The 17113-nt window shown below is 57.9% G+C and overlaps 1 protein-coding gene across 11 annotated transcripts in view; it reads right to left on the reverse strand.

The window, feature by feature from the left end:
- The window catches only part of NEDD4L (NEDD4 like E3 ubiquitin protein ligase), a 64271-nt gene that overhangs the window by 9565 nt on the left and 37593 nt on the right, over positions 1–17113 (reverse strand). For 5 of the 11 annotated variants that reach the window (XM_064141780.1, XM_064141786.1, XM_064141784.1 and 2 more), the window contains 15 exons: positions 14369–14419; positions 13897–13958; positions 13710–13812; positions 12860–13026; positions 11912–12044; positions 10869–11045; positions 10546–10620; positions 8743–8802; positions 7227–7358; positions 6714–6833; positions 6091–6288; positions 5029–5106; positions 4073–4127; positions 3927–3983; positions 766–824 (listed from right to left, as the gene is read on the reverse strand). In XM_064141780.1, coding sequence (XP_063997850.1) covers positions 766–824; positions 3927–3983; positions 4073–4127; positions 5029–5106; positions 6091–6288; positions 6714–6833; positions 7227–7358; positions 8743–8802; positions 10546–10620; positions 10869–11045; positions 11912–12044; positions 12860–13026; positions 13710–13812; positions 13897–13958; positions 14369–14419 — 1527 coding nt within the window. The remainder of the gene's footprint in view (positions 1–765; positions 825–3926; positions 3984–4072; positions 4128–5028; positions 5107–6090; positions 6289–6713; positions 6834–7226; positions 7359–8742; positions 8803–10545; positions 10621–10868; positions 11046–11911; positions 12045–12859; positions 13027–13709; positions 13813–13896; positions 13959–14368; positions 14420–17113) is intronic. The other 6 variants (XM_064141782.1, XM_064141777.1, XM_064141783.1 and 3 more) reach the window with 4 other exon arrangements.

Here is a 17113-nt window from a genome sequence, read left to right on the forward strand (position 1 = left end):
AGCAGCAGAGGCTATTCCAGCTGCTCACCAGCTGTCTAGCACTGGCCCAACAGGCCCAGCTAATACAGGGCAGCCACAGCCTCCGCCTTTCCCCAGCTGCACTTTGAGCCACGAGGTGAGAAACTGCCCACAAACCAAGGCTGTGATTCAGCTGACAGGCACAGGTCTGGCTCTGACCAGGGACTGCTGTGTGTTGGTGAGATTCCTTCACTCTGTGGGCTCTGGGGGAACGAGGAAGCCTTCCTTCTCTGCTTTTAAACATCATATGCAATGCCAGTTTCACTTGAGAGCCTCAGTCATCGCCCCTGCTCTCCTCTGCTTTCCTGGCAGAGCAGATGGAGGAGCAGACCCAGCAGAGCAGCCAGCTTAACACAAGTATGATTTCTTGGGAGCAAGAGAGTGACTTCAAATACCCTGAGGGCTCTGGTGTCTGGGGCAAGGGAAGCTATGAGCTGGTCTGTGTGTAGCTTCACGAGTGGATGTAGGCAAGAGCAGGGGCTGGCAGTAGTTCTAGAGCCTCTAAAGGCTGATGAGGTGTGAAGAGACTACATCCAGAACGCAATAACCTTCCTCTTATGGTAAGATGACTTCACACTGCAGCCATCGGCCCACCACATGCAGTGCAGTGCGAGCAGCCCTTGGCTCTGCCACGGCACCAGTGCTGCTATTAGCAGCACCAAGATGAAGAGCTCTTAATGCTTAGATGGCTTTGGAAAACCAAAGCTGTTGACTAGTGGGGTGAGGGCCGGCCCCAGCAGTACTCACAGGGCCGGTGATGGCAGGGTTCTGCAGCCGGGGGTCCTCCCACTGGGTGATCTTGTTATCTGCCAAGGACAAAAGAACGCCGCCGTCACTCCTCTGCTCCGCGCCACGGGGCATGCTGGCATGCTGCTCTGGCTCCCTACACCTGTTGTCCCTGCCAGCTCCACAGCTCAGTCCCTCAGGTCAGGAGAGGCTACAGCCCCCTCTCCATCCGAAGCTCACTGGTGTTTAGCTGAGGACACTCCCGCAGGTGCAGAGCTGCAGGAGGATGCAGTGTGCTGGCACTGCTGCTGTTGTGGTGCCTGTGCACTAACAGCTTGTAGCTGAACGTGGCTGGGGGCCGAGCCCCTGTTATTGGTGCACAGGCTCCATGTCTGGAGAGGAAGGCAACCCCCAAACCCTGTCTTGGAAATGCTGCCTACAGGGGCAGAACATGGGACCTCTAGAGGCCATACTGGAATTTGGAGGGCTAACATCTCTTGAACCCGAAGTCCTCATCTCTGATTTAACAAAGAGGTCACAGGGCCACGAAGGGAGGCAAGACAGTACAGGCAAGGTGTAAGAGATGACTTTGACCAAAGGAGGTTTAGGCTGAATCCAGCTCTCTTCATCTATGGTTCTGAGGAGCACCAGGACCATGCTTAGACTCTCCCTGCCTCCAGACAGCTGCTCCTCACAAGATTCTGAACATAACAGAATCACAACAAAATGATGATGTTGCAACAAGACAAAGCTCCAAAAACCAAGCTAGGTGCCACCTGCTTTGGCAAGGTTGAAGCCATCTCCTCCCTGCTCTGCCAGGGTTGTAACGACACCTGTGCGTTACCCCCGCTGCCTTGCGTTGTCAGCAGGGCTTCAGGTTTTGAGTCCAGTAATTCCTGGTTAGGGAATGCAGACACTAAGCTTGAAGACAAAAGCTTTTGTGGCCACTCCAGGTAAAAGCAAAGAGCCAGGCCACTTGTATCAAAACACAAGAGCTTGGGTGGTCTGCACAGCTGGAGAAGCCCCATCGGCTTGGGGCACCCCAGGCTGCCTTAAAAGGGGATGGCGTGGAGAGGTGACAGCTGTTAAATGGTGTGAGGAGGATTCAGAAGGCCCAGAAGCACTTGAGAGATCTGCTCTGTCGCTTTCCTGGCTCCTAAGACACTCTTTGGTTTCCCCTTACACACTCAGGCCCTTTCAGCGCCCAGAAACGGCGCAGCAATCGCAGCTCCAGATCGTGTTGTACCAGCTTGTTCCTTATGCAGCACGCTTTGCAGCTCTGCCGTCTGCCCAGGGCCTCCACACACCTACAGTTCCCTGTCTTTCCTCACCAGACAGGCACTAGGGCCCTTGAGGATCCCTCTCCTCTCTTCCCCTTCTCAGTGCTCCACTATGCTCTGGAGCACCAGACACAGAGTAGTCATCGGCGCCGCGACACTGCCCGTGCTGGTGAGCCTGGAAAGGTTAGTGCAGCTCTTAGCTCGGGCACCTGACAGGCTGAGGTAACTCATGTCCAGCTGATGGCCTTTTCTGTGCCCTTTTCCACCAAAATTCTGCCAGCCATTCCCATTCTGAGCAGCACTTCACCCTTCTTCACACAGCAGCACCATTACTCCTGCCACCTGCCCTACACTGCTGTCTGCTGCTGCCCTAACTGGTTCCTATCTATGAAAGAGTGGTGGATCCAGGGCAGACCATGTAGTGTATCCATCCCTCTGCCAGTCACCCACCATGGCTGGAGGGAGGACCTGTGCGTGCTCCCTGTCTTGCTCATGGGCAGGAAATTGTGCTGACTTGGCACGGATTTGCTGCCAAGCACCAGTGCTAGGGAACTAGGGGCTGTGGGATTTGGTGATGACTGATCCCTGCAGAGGCTGGGACTGCTGACAGTCAAAAACTAAGCCCTCTGGGGCCACCACGTCCCAAGCAGCACCTGGCTCTAGCAGCTGAGAATACCACGCTCCACAGCAGTGCCTGCACCGCCCCTCAAAGGTGACAGCGCCACCTGGGTGCCAGCAGGGCAGCTGTGCAGGGAGGGACGGGCTGCATCTGGGGAGACAGGACAGGGGCAGTGGCTGAGTCTGTCACACTTCCTAGCCACCTTGGCTGCCTCGTGCCTGAGACGAAACAAGCAGCATGGCTGAAAGCTGCTCAGCTCAAAGGAGCGACTTGGCAGATGCAGACAGATTCAGCTTTGGGACAGCTCTAACCTCTGTGGGCACTCCAGTACCCAGCGCTGACGTCCCTTTACTCTTAGGGACGGACACAGGCATCAGCAGATCCCAGCCTTGTGAGGGAGGCTGAAGAGTTCTGCAGAGGTTGGAACAGGAGTCTTACTCTGCCTGGCCAGTGGCAGCAGCTGAGAAGCATTTGCCACCTTTCAGTCTGCAGATGCCTGCTGGGAACAGCAATCCCAGAAGGTCTGAGGAGTAGCAACTGTGTAGTGGCATCTGGAAGAGGTCAGTCTTGTGCTGGATGAGTGTCTCAGTTCTGACCTTTGTTTAGACCCTCACATGACTTCGGGGCAGTCTCCTAGGACTGATTTTATGTCATCCATGCAGCTAGAGGACAGCAGCAGAGGCAGTGCTGCTGGAGGAGAAACAGGACGCTGCCAGGTAGCTCTAACAGCTTCAAGTGCCCTCTTCTGGGTCTGTGAGCCTGCTGCCACCGGCAGAAATCTCTCACTACAGAAGTCTTGAGGGACAAAAGCAGCATAAGCAGCCCAGCCCTCGTGGGCTCCTCCAAACAACACCAAACTCAGACAGCAGTCCCGAGAGGCTGTAGTCAGACAGGGCTAGGACGAAACATCACTTACACTAGAACTCCACTAACAGAGCCGAGTCAGATCAATGGGCTGGGTGCAGTGTGACATGCCACAAATAGGAAATAAGATCAGAGTCTGCACTGCCACATTGCCCTCCAGGAGAGGAAAGGGAGTGCCCCACTGCCGTATCTGCAGCTGTGGCCATATGGTCTCTTCTCATCTTATTTTCTATTCCTAGTGTGTTTGAGTCCACCGAGTGCAGATAAGCCATGGGATCATCAACAACAACAACAACGAACCCAAAAGATCAACGAGAACAAAAGAAACCACAGAGAAGGGATGTCAAAGCTTCACAAGTCAGAGAGGGACAAAGCTTGATGAGCCAGTTAAAAGCAAGCTTCCGGTGAGTATACAGTACCGTACGAGGGCACTAAGTCTCTGGTATCAATGTCTCCACATATCAACACCTGGCTTCCTAAACGAAGAGTAGAATTGTAAAGCTTTCACTTCAACATCCATTGCCTCCCTCTGTCTACTTGCTGCAGGACCTGGCTGCTTACTTACTGTGGTCTATGTAAAACGTTCTTCCATCCAGGTGGATTCTTTCCTCCCAGCCAGGCTGCAGCAGGGAAACGAAGAGACAAGCAGTGAGTTAGTGCAAGCCTCACCTAGCCTGCTTCGCTGTCAAGAGAGCCTGGGGAGTACAGACCATGCAAAAGCCTCACAGAGGCACTGTGTCACAGCCAGAGCTCCAGGGAGGTGAAAAGGACTGCCTGTTTGGGGAGGCAGCTGCTTCAGCACCCTAAGTGTAGCAGAGACTTCAGTTCTTCCCTCCTGCCCCAGAGGGGGCAGTGTCTGCAGTGCTGTCCAGGCTGCCTTGCACTGCCTGAGCCTCAGACCAGAGCTGACAGCATTTCTGTCTCTTGAGAGGCTGCTGAGCTCTGCAGCCCTGCTCCCAGATGTCTGCCTGGCTGAGTCAACTCTGCTAGTAACAGTGTTTGCAGCAGGGCAAATACCCTGCTCGCCTCACCCCTGCCGCATGGCAGAGCCCAGGTAAGCTGCCCTCAGGGGCTCCCGGGCCTGGCCGGGCAAAGTGGGCTGGGGGTAGCTGAGACAGAGCAGCTGCTGCCACAGCTGTGTTCCTAGGGACCACTGCGAGCAGGAGGGGCCCTCAGCTGCACAGAGACTGCCACAGACCCTGGCCCTGCTCACACACACGGATAAGACTGCAGGGTGAGCAGAGGTGGTAGCAGAAACAGACTGCTGAGTGCCTCTGCGTGCTGATGGAGGAGCTCCCTTTGAAGGACCTGCTCCATTCCCCTCAGAGTGGCAGGTACTCATCTACAGGTACATCATGGTAGGCCCAAGCCAGGTGTCTGCATAGCTCACAGCTCCAGAGGAGTGCTGGCAGGTCCCAGGGAAGCTTTAACATCCCAAGAGAGCAACGGCAGGTGTCTGTGCACACACAACAGCAGGGACCTACTCCACACACACACACAGAGGCACAGAGCATCACTCACAGGAAGAGGGCCCAGGTCGTTAGGGTTCAGAGTCGCTTTGGATCTCAGATGCACTGGGAACTTCAGCCGTGGGTCCTCCTGGAGGAAACAGGCAACTGTAAATCCAGCAGGTCCAGGCAGCCCCACGTGCTAAGCACACCATTTCCTGCAACTCCTCCTGTGTTACTGCTTGACCACCCATCCAAGTCCATCTTGAAGTGAGAGGACATTCAGGATTTGGAGGTGTCCCATACTCCACCAGGGTCCGGGCACTGCCACAGATTGGTGACTGCACCTGGAGCCAGGCCTCAGAACAAGCACTCAGGTGTGTTGAGGTCTGGGCTCTGAGCCCCCTCCCAGCACAAATAGCTGGGAAAGGATGACAGAAGCTCCTCATAGTGCACAGGGGTCATTAGATCGGTGTCCAGATGAGGCAAGAAGGGGCAAAGGAACCACCCGAGCGTTCCAGGCGCATCGTTTACCCACACCTACCTGGGAACACCACTGACAGTGTGTAACTGGTGGGCACTGGGAGCTGGAGTGGTGCCCAACAAGTTAAAGGGCACATCCCTTTTAAATGCTGCTTGTCTTTTGCTTTTACCTGGGTGTCATTTCACTTCTGCAGCCTGGGGCCAGAAGTACAGAACCACTCAGAACATAAACCCAATTAAGTCCCCACTGGAGCTGCTAAGGGGGCGAATGAGCACACACCCTAGGAATAAAAGCAGTGCTAAGTCACTGTGAAGTGCAATGATGGAGACTCCCAGGCTCCACAGTCCAAACCTCCATGGCATTGTGGGCCTCCAGAGCCCACAGCTACTGCTGCCATTCAGTGACTTGCCCTTATACAAGGGTCAGATGCCAGCTGCAGCACAGGGCTGTGTGGCACACGATGGAGAAGTGCCCCAAAAGCCAGGAACAAGGCAGTTTCCTTGCCCCATGGCAGCACCGGGCACTCACAGGTGGGCTGCAGGGTGGCGGCAGTGAGATCCCTGACAACCCCTCCCAGAGGCAGATTCCACAGGGAAGTGGTGGGCATGGCCAGGAAGTGATCTGAAGTGCACAGCCCGGAGCGTCTCTTACCCACGTGGTAGTTTTAGTGTTGTGATCGATGAAGAAGGGCCTCCCGTTGGGCGCTATTCGCATCTCCCAGCCAGGAGGAAGGAAGCTCTGTGCAACTTTGTGCTGTGGCTTAGGGGAGTTGTAGGGCGAGGGCTGTGGAGACTGGGGGTTGGACAGGGTGTCCTTCACCGCTCTGCGCACCGGCGAGTCCTTCATTCCCTGCGGAGGGGAGAGAGGAGCTGTGGCAGGGGACTGGGACTCACCTCCCCACTAAGGAGGTTCAGAGTAAAGCACAGGGCCCGACCCCCTGGAGTGCCAGACATTAAACACCCTTCGGAGAGGCTGCAGGGCAAATCGGCAGCCCTGACGCCCTGCAGCCTTAGGTGCATGCATTGCTGTACCGCCAGCAGCGGCCAGTGCCGAGGGGTTCCGCTAGAGCACAGTCCGGTGCTTGCTGCGGCGCTGCAGCCGTGCGGCTGATGTTCTGCTCCCGCCGCACCGGCCGCACCCGCCCGGGGAGCACCGCAGCGCTGCACAGGGCAGGCATCCCGATGGACAGCTGCCCTGCCACTAGGGCAGGAAGCAGCGAGGGGCTGTGCTGCACGGCTGAAAGGGAGTAACATCTCAGAAGGGATCTTTCTCACCTCCAGAGGGGCCGACAGGGTCACTGTGGGGGAGCTGAGGCTGCGAGGCCGCCTGATCTGGGGTTCACTTAAATGGTTGCCGCTGTTGGCTGCTGACCCGACCATGCCATCTTCTGCAAGCTGTCTCAGGAGGAAAGCCAAGTGACAAAGCAGTCAGGACACCTGGGTAACGCTGGCAGTGCCGATTAGAGGCAATACTGAACACCCTTTCCTAGAGGTTCCTTGGCAGGTACCCTGAAGAGATCAGCACAGCTTCCCAGCACAACCCCAGGAACGCAGTTCTCTGCTTTTGCCAGTTCAGAGGAGCCTCTCAGCTCCTGCTGCTGCAGCTTCACCTGCCCAGGAAGGCAGGTAAGAGAAGCCAGCCAAGCCCCCGGGCACTGCGGTGCTTTGTGGTTACCCTGAGCTGTGATGGCAACGCCTAGGATCTGTTTGAACGCCAGGGCTCCAAGGAGCTGCTGCGGCTGCGCTCAGCAGGTGCCAGGCGCTTGCCGAGCACCGTGCCAGTCCTACCTGCATGATGGGCCGCGTCCAGGTGGTGGTGCGGTTGTTGTGGTTGACGTAGTAAGTGCGGCCCTTGGCGTCCTTCCTCTCCTCCCAGCCCGAGGGCAGGCCTGGCGTGGTGTGCACATAGGCCACGGAGGGCTGCTCCAGCAAGGGCGGGCAGAGGGGTGTCAGGAGAGAGAAAACAGGTGGCTTAGCTTTGCTTTCAGCCCACGGGAGCTTGCCAGCTGGCAGCACTCGTGAGCACCGCCGGGGCACACAAAAGCACCGTGTCTGACTGCTGAGCACAAGCTGCTCCTCTGCCTGAGCCCAGGCTCAGGGCACACCACTGCACCACTCTATCTCTAGGACTCCAGCTTTGTTCCCACACAAAGCTTCCACATCCTCCTAAACACGGACTCCTGGTTTAGGATCACTCCACTTCAAAACATCTCTGAAGTGGGAAGTGGCTCCAGAGAGTGGAGATGGAATTAGAGGGCACGGGAGGAGCAGGTAATGTTCTGCAGGCCAGCAGCAGCTCCTGGCCACACCGAGGACACAGCCTGAGGACTCCTGCACTCAACATTCCTTGCTCCAGCAAAGCAACGAACTCTTGCTCTTGCTTGACAGGCTGGAGCCCTCTAGCCCAGGACTCTTAAGTCAGGCTGGCTGCTTGCTAAGAGAAGAGCAGCACACAGAGATGGAGAACTGCTGAGGTGATCAAGAGGGGAAATGGGATGCTGCAGGGGTCAGGAACTGCCACACCACAACAGGGAAGAGAATGCCAAGAGCTCTGGCAGATGGGGAAACAAAGGCCGAGACTGACTGCCTTAGCGGCCAGGGCTGAAAGGCTGCACAGGTTCTGCACTGGGGTCAGACCTGCCAGCCCCAGAGGGCAGCCTGCCCGTTCCCCACCGGCCCCAGAGGGCAGCCTGCATGCCCTCTGCCAGGAAGCTCTAATGGGCTCCACACCAGTGGCAGCAGGAAGGTAGAAGCAGCTTTAGTGAGTGAGCAGACGGCTGGAGCACTTGACAGTGTGGGGGACAGGGAGGGCTGGCAGTGCCTGAGAGCTCTACTGCAGCAAAGGCTGGCTGCTGTGCCCTCGTGGGTTGCTGCTGTCTGTAGGACAGCAGGGGTGGATAATGCACAGGTTTTCAGCTCAGAAGCTGAAACAACCCAGAGACTACTGACTAGACAGTGGCATGCTGCAAGGTGCCTCTGTGAAGAGACAAAGACAGGAAAGATGCTCTCCTTACCCTACCTGATCTTTCCTTCCTCGAACACACTGCCAAAATCATTTCAGCTCCCAGCAGCCTTTTCCTTACTGCTCACTGTGGGTTAATCACCCCACAAAGCGACCTGCAAACAGGTTGCCCTTCAAGCTCCTTTCCATCTGTTGGGGCCTTGTGTAGAAGAGATCAAGATACTCTTCCACCGAGGGGAATCAGATGGAGAGCCTTGGACCCGGCCCCGAGCTGCTGGCAGTGCCCAGAGGGCCGCTTGCTGTCCAGGCCCTGCAGCAGGTCTACAAGAGAAGGGTTATTACCGTGGGCTCCTCGCCACCGGTGACGGTTGAAGAACGAGCTCTCCCAGACGGGCTGCTCTGCTGGCAAAGCACAAGGAGGGGCAGTGAGTGGTTGGCTCAGGGGCTGGCAGGGCAGCAGCAGCAGGGAATCACACTCTCATTTAGCGAAGAGTGAGTGATCAGAAGGCAGTAATGGTTAAGGTAAGAGCAAAGACTGAGCCAGCAATCGCTGATAACCAGGTCAGAATCCCCTTCAGAAACTGCTGGGGGAACTCATTTCCAGAGCTGCTGCGTGCAGCTCTCCGTGCTCAGCACAGGCAATGAGCAAGAGCAGTTGCTCCGAGCGGAACCAAACTGTGCGCCCCCAGACTGTGCAGTTCTGCCCACAAAGGCGGCACTTCGACCCAAGGGACACGTTCTGGTCATCAGTGAGTGCACAGAAGCAGTCAGATGAAAAGATGCAACCGAGCCTGTGGCCTTTCAGCAAGAATCAATAGAGGCACTTAGAAAGAGTAAGGCTTCAGCTGCCAGCACGGAGGGATCGCCAGCCCGGGGAGGGCTAAGCAGGGGCACCATCAGCTAACATCCTTGGGTTGCATTGCTTTGCAGTCTGCTGGTCTGAACAGCTGCAAACGAAACAGGGATCCCCAGCAGCAGAGGGGAAGACAGATCACCACTCCCAGCCTGACTGCAGCAGGTAAAGAAACCCAGACTCCATGAAGCGGCAGTGAAGGGCTCTGGAGCAGGCTGCACTCCAGCCAGCTCTGTGCAGCAGGGAGGAGACAGCCGCAGACGGAGCTGTCCCGGAATCTGCCCCACTGTGCAGCCAGCAGAGCCAGCACGGACAGCTGTCCGCAGCGAAGGCAGAGGCACTGACAGCTGTGACAAAGTGCTCCGAGAGCGACCTCCGTGGTGACTGCCGGCACCTGCCCCACAGGGGGCAGCAGCTGGCAGAGCAAGCTTGCTGCTAGGACCGTACGGGACACTCATCAGTTGGCTGTTGGTGAGGCCCTGGGTAGTTAATCTCGGATTCTCCATTGGGAGAGGGGTTCTGGAAGGAAAGGATCACCGCCAGCGGTGCCTTCCAACCCCTAACATCCTGCGATCACAGAAGAGCCTTTTGAAAACCTCAGCAGTAGAATTCCCGAGCTTCTCTCATAAGCAGGCTCTCTAGAGCCTGCCACCTTTGCCCTCTCCACCCCGGGGCTGGAGGACAGGCAGAGCCCTCTAGCAGCCGGTGCAGAGGTGTGCAGGGCTGTGGGGGGAGGAGAATCGCTTCTGAAGCCTCCCTTCCCCCGTGTGAAAAATGCACTGCAAAGATGGCAGAAGCAGCTGCTTGCTTGAAGCACCCTGCTTAAACCAGCAGCTGTGGCTCTGCCCAGTTCTGCCACTGGACTCCCAGCACAAACAGGCTGCCCTGAACTGGGTAAAATGCCAGGCCTGGGTCCTGTCACACAGCTTTCTAGATTCCAAGTGGGACACACACATATACCCCAGCACGAGAGTCCTGTGGCTGCTGCAGCTCCCAGCCCAAACAGTGCCCGCTCCCAGCACCCCAGGAGGACTTTCTCTCTCCACTGTGTATCTCGAGTGCAGCAAACTCCCTTCCTGCTAAAGCTAACATGCTGCTGGGGCTCCCTGATGGATGGCCTCACTTCAGCTGCTTACCAGGGCGGCATTAAGGTGGCATCCATTACTATCTGGGACAGCCACATGCCTGTGGTGGCTCCTGCTGTGTGTCTGACCAGAAGTGGCCCAAGAAGGGTGTTAGAGGGAGAGGCTGCTCAAGGCCAAAGCGAGAAAGAGAAGGCAGCTTTGCTTTACCAGGGATAACTGAGACTGCTCGGCGATGGTGTCGGTTACGCTGCAGGATCTCAGCCTGGAAGAAGGGTCTCTCTGCTGCAAAGAAGAGAGAGGTCTTTCAGGTGAAGAGCTCCAAGCACAGGGGCTTACTTGGGACAGTTTCTTGTCCGGGCTGCTGGCGTGCTGCAGCAGCGCTCCCGCAGCAGCACGCACTCTGTCCGAGCCCTTTGCTCTGCGGTGTCTGCGAGACAAGGCCCAGGTTCCCCCAACCCACCCGTGCGAGCGACTCGGGCTGGGTCAGCCTGCCAGAGGAGTGCAGCAAGAGGCCTGTGCTGGTCACGTACCATCAGAGCACCGAGCTGCTCCCCATTGGAGTCCGGAGTGAGCTGCAGCCTCCTGCTCAGCTCCTCAGACAGCTCCTGGGGACTGGTGCGGGAGACTGGCGACGCAGGGGGCGGTGGCAGCGACAGGCTCAAGGAGTCTCCGCTGGCGCTCGCCTCCTCAGAAATAGTTTCCCAAGGCTAAGAGAAGAGAAGCCACCACGGTAAGGATCCAGAAAGCCAGACTGCGCCCCTGCCTTCCCCTTATCACCCCACTCCAACCTGGCCCCTAGGACACACGCAGCCTGCTCTGGTGAAGCAGCACAGACTAGGACCTTGCTGAGGAGGTGATGAGCCCCGTTGGATACTCTGCTCCAAGCAAAACCAGCTCTGCACTCACTACACACTCGTAACACACGGCCTCAGTTTTCCTCTGGAGTAGAAGGCACAGTGCAAAGTACTCAGCACCTGCACACCAGCCAGTACCAGTGACCAGTGCCACAACAGCTCAGCACTCTGCTGCTCTCAGGGGCACTTAGTGAGCCCAAAGAGCTCAGCCTGTGATTCACAGCAAAAAACTGCCTCAAAGCTGAACGGGTTAGAGCCTCACACAAACTCCCCTCTTAGGCCTGCAAACACCTGCCCAGTGTAGCTTTAGTCTGGCTGCAAACAAAACACAGGCTTAGCAACACCTCCAGGGTCTGAATGACCCAATATGGGGCACCCCAGCTTTGGTTTCCTCCGAACCACAGCCCTAAGCACAGCTGCAGCCCATGGCCCTGTTCCCAGGGCCACTCCAGACAGCAGGCTAGCAGGGCAGCAGTGTGGCTCTAACAGGAAATGCCTGCAACCAGAAAGGTCCCTGCTAGGATCTGCACAGCGCTGAGCACACCTTGGCTGGGGGACACCTCCACAGCACAGCTCTCTTTAGAGGCCTGCTTGTGGCACTGGCCTTCTAGGGAGGCAGTTTCCACAAACATGACTGGATGTGGGACAGGCATTAGCTGACAAACAAGGAACATCAGGCTGAAGTCTGGTCAGCTGCTTTAAGCCAGGCCCTCACCTACCTCAGGAATGTCTCCACTCTCCATAGGTTCTGGTTCCAGATCCTCACTGATGTGTCTGCGGGAGCGGAACCGCCTGTGGGCTGCCTCTTGATTGATCTGCCTGATGTTGTTATCCGAGTCAGATCCCACATCACTGGGGAGGGAGCAGAGAGCAGGAGACTAAGGACAGGTAACCTACAACACCCACCCTGTCCGTGGCTTTCAGAGCCTCTCTGGTACTGCTCCTCACAGCAAGGATTACTCCTGTGTGCCAGGCTGCACAAGAGACCATTTAACCCTGGGGTGCAAAGACTTGGCTCTGGTTGCTGAGGGAGAACACCCACTGCTGGTGCAGTGACAGGGCAGAGGCCACACAGGCCCAGTGCGAGGTGCTCTGCGGAGATGTGGCTTGGGAGGCACTCAGCAGTGCCACTGCAGCTGGCTCTGGGAAGCTGAGCTCACACAGCTTTGGAAAGCTGCCCCTGAGCACTGCCGGTGCCTACAGGTGCTGCCCTCCCGACGTGCAGGACCAGGGGCTCCTCGAAGCTGGTCACTTGAACTTGACTAACACTTAACCTTTTCTCCCCTTATCTTCTCAACAGCCTATACAGAAAAGGAAAATGCACTGCTGTTAAACTGCTTCCTGAAAAGGCCACCTGTGTGGCCCACTTCTCTGAGGTGCATCTGAACACACAGCTCTCCCCTCACCTCTCCCAGAATTCCCTGGGCGTGCAGCTCTCCTGCACCAAAGGGACGTGAAGGTAGCCCGAGTGGCTCTCAGTCACTCACTCAGCCCAGCGCAGCTGCAGGTCCCAGCACAGCAGCAGCGCGCCCAGGAGCTGTGTGCCAGCGTACAGGGCTTTACAGAGGGCTTGCCCACAGCTCTTCCAGCCTGGAGTGCATCGGCTCCAAACGGCTGCTTGCTGGGAAAAGCCCTGCCCACAGTGCTGACTTTGCACTGCCACTCACATCAGACTTGGCCGATGCCACTGCGTGGTCCTGTTGTTGTGGTTGACGTAGTAAGTCCGCCCCAGGTTGTCCACCTTTTCTTCCCAGCCAGGAGGCAGTGGAGGAGGTGGCAGCTCCTCCTGGCGCTGCGAGGCCGAGTCGGCAGAGTCAACCACGTCCCAGCCGTGCTTAGGAGTGAAGGAAGCAAAAGCTCGAGGTAAGGGGAAGTGCTTTCAGTGTTGCTCAGGTTGGCCAGTAGGAGCAGACTGCCCAGAGAAAGCTTCCAGCCCCACCGAAAGGCAAAGCTGGCAGCAGGCTGAGAGCCACAGCGTGCACCTCATTTCGGTCACCAAAACCTCAACCCTTCAGGCTAGCCCAGGGGCCAGACACCCTGAGAGAGATGCCAGGTGCAGGAGCCAGGGAGAGCCAGCTGCTAGCTCTGACCTCGGTCCTCTCCAGGCACAGCACTGGTGAGGCAGGCAAAGGTGGGCTGCAGGCACTGGCAGCCCTCACTGCAGCTAATTCTGCAGAGGGATGGTGGTGCAGAGAGCACCGCAAAGCTCCAAAGCTGCTGTGCTCACCTGAGCTTTAGTCTCTGCAGTCACAGCTGCCCAGGGCTAAAGAGAAGCCTTCAACAGCCCGTGGGGAAATGGCCTCTGCAGAAGAGGTTCCTAACGCAGAGCCTTTAGCCTGTAACTCACACTTGCCATGACTTCCCCTGGCTCACAGCCTGAGCCAGCCTTTAGGACTCGTCGTGGCAGCAGAAGTGCTTTGAAACCCTGGAAAGGGCTGAGGGAACACCACGAGGGAGCTGCTAAGTCTGCGCCCAGGCTGTGCGCTGTCGGCAGCGAGTGCTTGCAGCAGGCCTCACCTCAGAGTCATCTCTCTGCTCGCCGCCCTCGTCCTCGTGGCCTCCGTTTTTCGGCATGTAAGCCATCTTCAGCCTCAGGAACCCCTTCACTCGAGACTTGTGGCTAGGAGACAGGCAGCAACGTCTCACTGCACAGCCCTCCGCAGCTGCGGCGCACAGCTCGGAGCGAGGGGAGGCTCCCACTCACCTTCTTGGCCTGAGCAGGAAGTCCTTGAAGGTGTATGGCCTTTCCATGGCGGGGTCTTCAGTCTGCAGGCACCAAGAGAAGCCAGGTTGAGGGCCTCCCCACCACAGACACATGCAGTACACCCACGCTGCAGCGCAGTGGAAGGCCTTGAAACGATGGAGCTGGCCCTAGCCCAGCTCCACAGTGTGCTACCCCAGCTGCAGCAGCGCCCACGGACACCTGCAAGGGGCTGATGCCCGGCTCAGAGCAAGGTGGAAAGGCCCAAGGAAAGCCCCTCTAATTCTCCTCCTTGTCCCTGCAGAGGGAACTCTTTCCCCCAGCTCCTGTGCTGGTCATAATGTCTCTCAGTCTCTGACAGCTTCCAGGGAGTGCTTGCTGGGGGGGAATGGGACTGGAGCGCTTTGGGAAAACAAGTCTAGACCCCCCCAGGGGTGTCTGCCCCTCCAGAGCCTGCTGACCAAGCACAGCTTACCGGGAGGTGACTGAGTGGCACATCCACCTGGCCCAGGAAGTCATCCCGAGTCTGTCAAAGAGAAGAGAGGCAGGCAGAGAGTCACGGGAGTGAGGCACAAACAGAGGGCTGAATGCCATCTTTTTAGGCTCTGTTGTTGCTGTCTGTGTTTCAGCAGGCCTGGAAGCCAGCAGGGTGAAGGCACTGCCCCCAGGCTGCTGAACTGCCCATGTCAGTCCCCGGTCACTCGCTCTTTTCTTCCTCTTTTCCAGGCCAGCCTGGCGTGCCCATCTGGCAGGGGGGGAGGAGAGCCCAGCGCCCAAACGGCGGCGACAGGATGGCATCGCTTGCAAGCACGTCTGCCCCAGTGAAAACCTGCCCTGCTCCAGCCAGCAGCAGTGAGGGGTGGGAAGGTTTGGGGCTCCAGAAATGAGTTCCACACCCTTCCACCAGCCTGCCCACTAACCCCACCCCTCCTCGGCCTCCAGACGGAGCCGTGCCCAAGCAGAAGAGGGCTCCCTCTGGAACGAACGCCTCCGAAAGCAGGCTGGTGCCTGGCACTGCTGACAGCCCCGGCTGGCAGAGCCACGGGGCCGTTTCCCCCAGATAGGGTGCGTGACAGCAGCCAGCAGCCCCAGCGACTAACCTGCCGCGTATTTATAGCCAGGCCGTGCGCGGGATTCCAGGAAGTGCATAGTGCTGCCCCGGCCAAGTTTACATAGCTCCCATAGCAGAGCATTAGGCTCAGCGCTAAAGCCCACACTTCATGTGATAACACCGCAAGGACTCGCTCCTGCTGCCGAGACAGCAGCGGGTCCCACGGGCACAGACTGCTGGGCCACACCAGAGGGGAGCCTGCCCAGGCAGCCTCTGCTTTGCCCAGCGTGGGGGTTTAAACTAACACTTCAGCTTAGCATCCTAATGGTAAAGGAGACAGAAAACAGGCAAAGGTAAATGAAGCAGGGGATGGGGCCCAAGGGAAAAAGCGATGCTAAGCCTGCAGTGCTCTGTTCACCTGCTGGTCAGGACCGGCTGTGCTGCAAAAACGCTGCTGCTGCTCTGCACCATTCCCTGAGCTCTCTCCTGACCCTTCCCCGGGGGAAGGAAAGGTGCAGGGGCGGAAAGGGAAAGGAAAGGCGCGGGGGGAGGAAGGGAAAGGAAAGGTGCAGGGGGGGAGGAAGGGAAAGGAAAGGTGCAGGGGGGGAGGAAGGGAAAGGAAAGGCGCAGGGGGGGAAAGGAAAGGAAAGGCACAGGGGGGGAAAGGAAGGGAAAGGAAAGGTGCAGGGGGGGAAAGGAAGGGAAAGGAAAGGCGCAGGGGGGGAAAGGAAGGGAAAGGTGCAGGGGGGGGAAGGAAAAATCCCTGTGTTTGCCCAGAGGCAGGGAGCAGCTCAGGGGTATCCTTGTGTTGTTTCTGAGCTGTCGGTGTCTCTTCTGCAGACAGCAGTTGCATTTCCTACTCCTAGGCTGTAGGCTGCTCTGGTAAATACAGCTTCATTTGCCTTCCAACCTCCTGAGCCAGGCTGGTGACTTACTCTGGGGCAAGTCTAACCCACCGCAGTCAGGCATCAGCAGCTGCCCAGCTGCTCACTAGAGACTCGGGGAAGTTATATTCACCTCACGATTGCCAAGTGTCCCTTCCTGCCCACCCGGTTGCAAAGGAATTGAGCACTGCTTTTACACCTGCTGCTGGTGCAGTTTCACAAAGGATGCACAGCCTCATTCCTTCAGGTGCTGCCCCACTTTGCTGGCAGCTCTGCAATGGAAGGTGCCCACCTGCCTTGTCTGGCAGAGCCATCAAACCCCAGTCTGTGCTGCCAGCACCGCTCCAGCAAGGAGGGCAGGGCCTGCCGCCTCTGCTGGCTGTGCTCACACGCCCCAGCCAGGCCAGCTCTCCCCTCCTGCCGCCTGCCGCTCAGTGCCGGCGCCACACGGGACCTGCTGGCGGCCACCAAACCTCTCGGGGCGACAAAAGCTCCGATGTTAGAGGGAACGGGGTGCTGCGCCTGTGCTCCCTGGAGCCCCCCGGCACCCACCGCCGTTACACTAAGCGCTGTCCAACACACGAAACCAAGGGGACAGGCTTGCTCCAGCCCTCCAGCCCATCTGCCAGTCAGATGCTACCTGCTGCTGAGTGTTCCAGCTCCATCTGCCAGCTGGAGCTCCGTTCGGCTGCACGGTGAGCAGCCGCAGCGTGGGCAGGAGCGCGGGCAGGGCAGGGCAGGGCAAGAACCAGGCAGCACGGGCGGGCAGAGCTGCCTGTCAGGGCCTTCCAAAGCACACTTCCCTGCCGAGCGTTCAGACACTCCTCTGCTTTGCCTCCATAGGGCTAAGGATAGGCACTGCCACCTGTGCCTGGGAGCGGCGGTGGAGAGCCAGCAGGAGAGCAGGAACTGCTCTGCCTCAGAGGGGCCAAAGCACTCCCAGTGCACAGCGCACGCAGCACTGCCCAGGCACACAGCTCTCCCCCAGCCCTGTCTTCTGCTCTCAGAACTGCCCAGGGTCTCAGCAGCCTCAGCCCCACCTGTCTCTACAGCCAGAGCAGTCCACCGGCCTTGGGAACACCAAGGGGGCCAAAAGTGTTACAGTGGGAAAGCATCTGGGATTGTGCTGTGGGAATGTGTTGCTGGTCACCCTGGCCTGGGAACTAGCCAGAGCTGGACAGCCCCAGAGGTGCCAACAACACAGAACAGGTCAGAAAGGGGCAGAAGGGAAACCTGTGCAGGACACAGTGTGCATGACTGTGTGCCAACCGTGGCCCCACAGGGG

This window comes from Pogoniulus pusillus, unplaced genomic scaffold, assembly GCF_015220805.1.
Source record: "Pogoniulus pusillus isolate bPogPus1 unplaced genomic scaffold, bPogPus1.pri scaffold_72_arrow_ctg1, whole genome shotgun sequence".
Lineage (NCBI taxonomy): Eukaryota > Metazoa > Chordata > Aves > Piciformes > Lybiidae > Pogoniulus > Pogoniulus pusillus.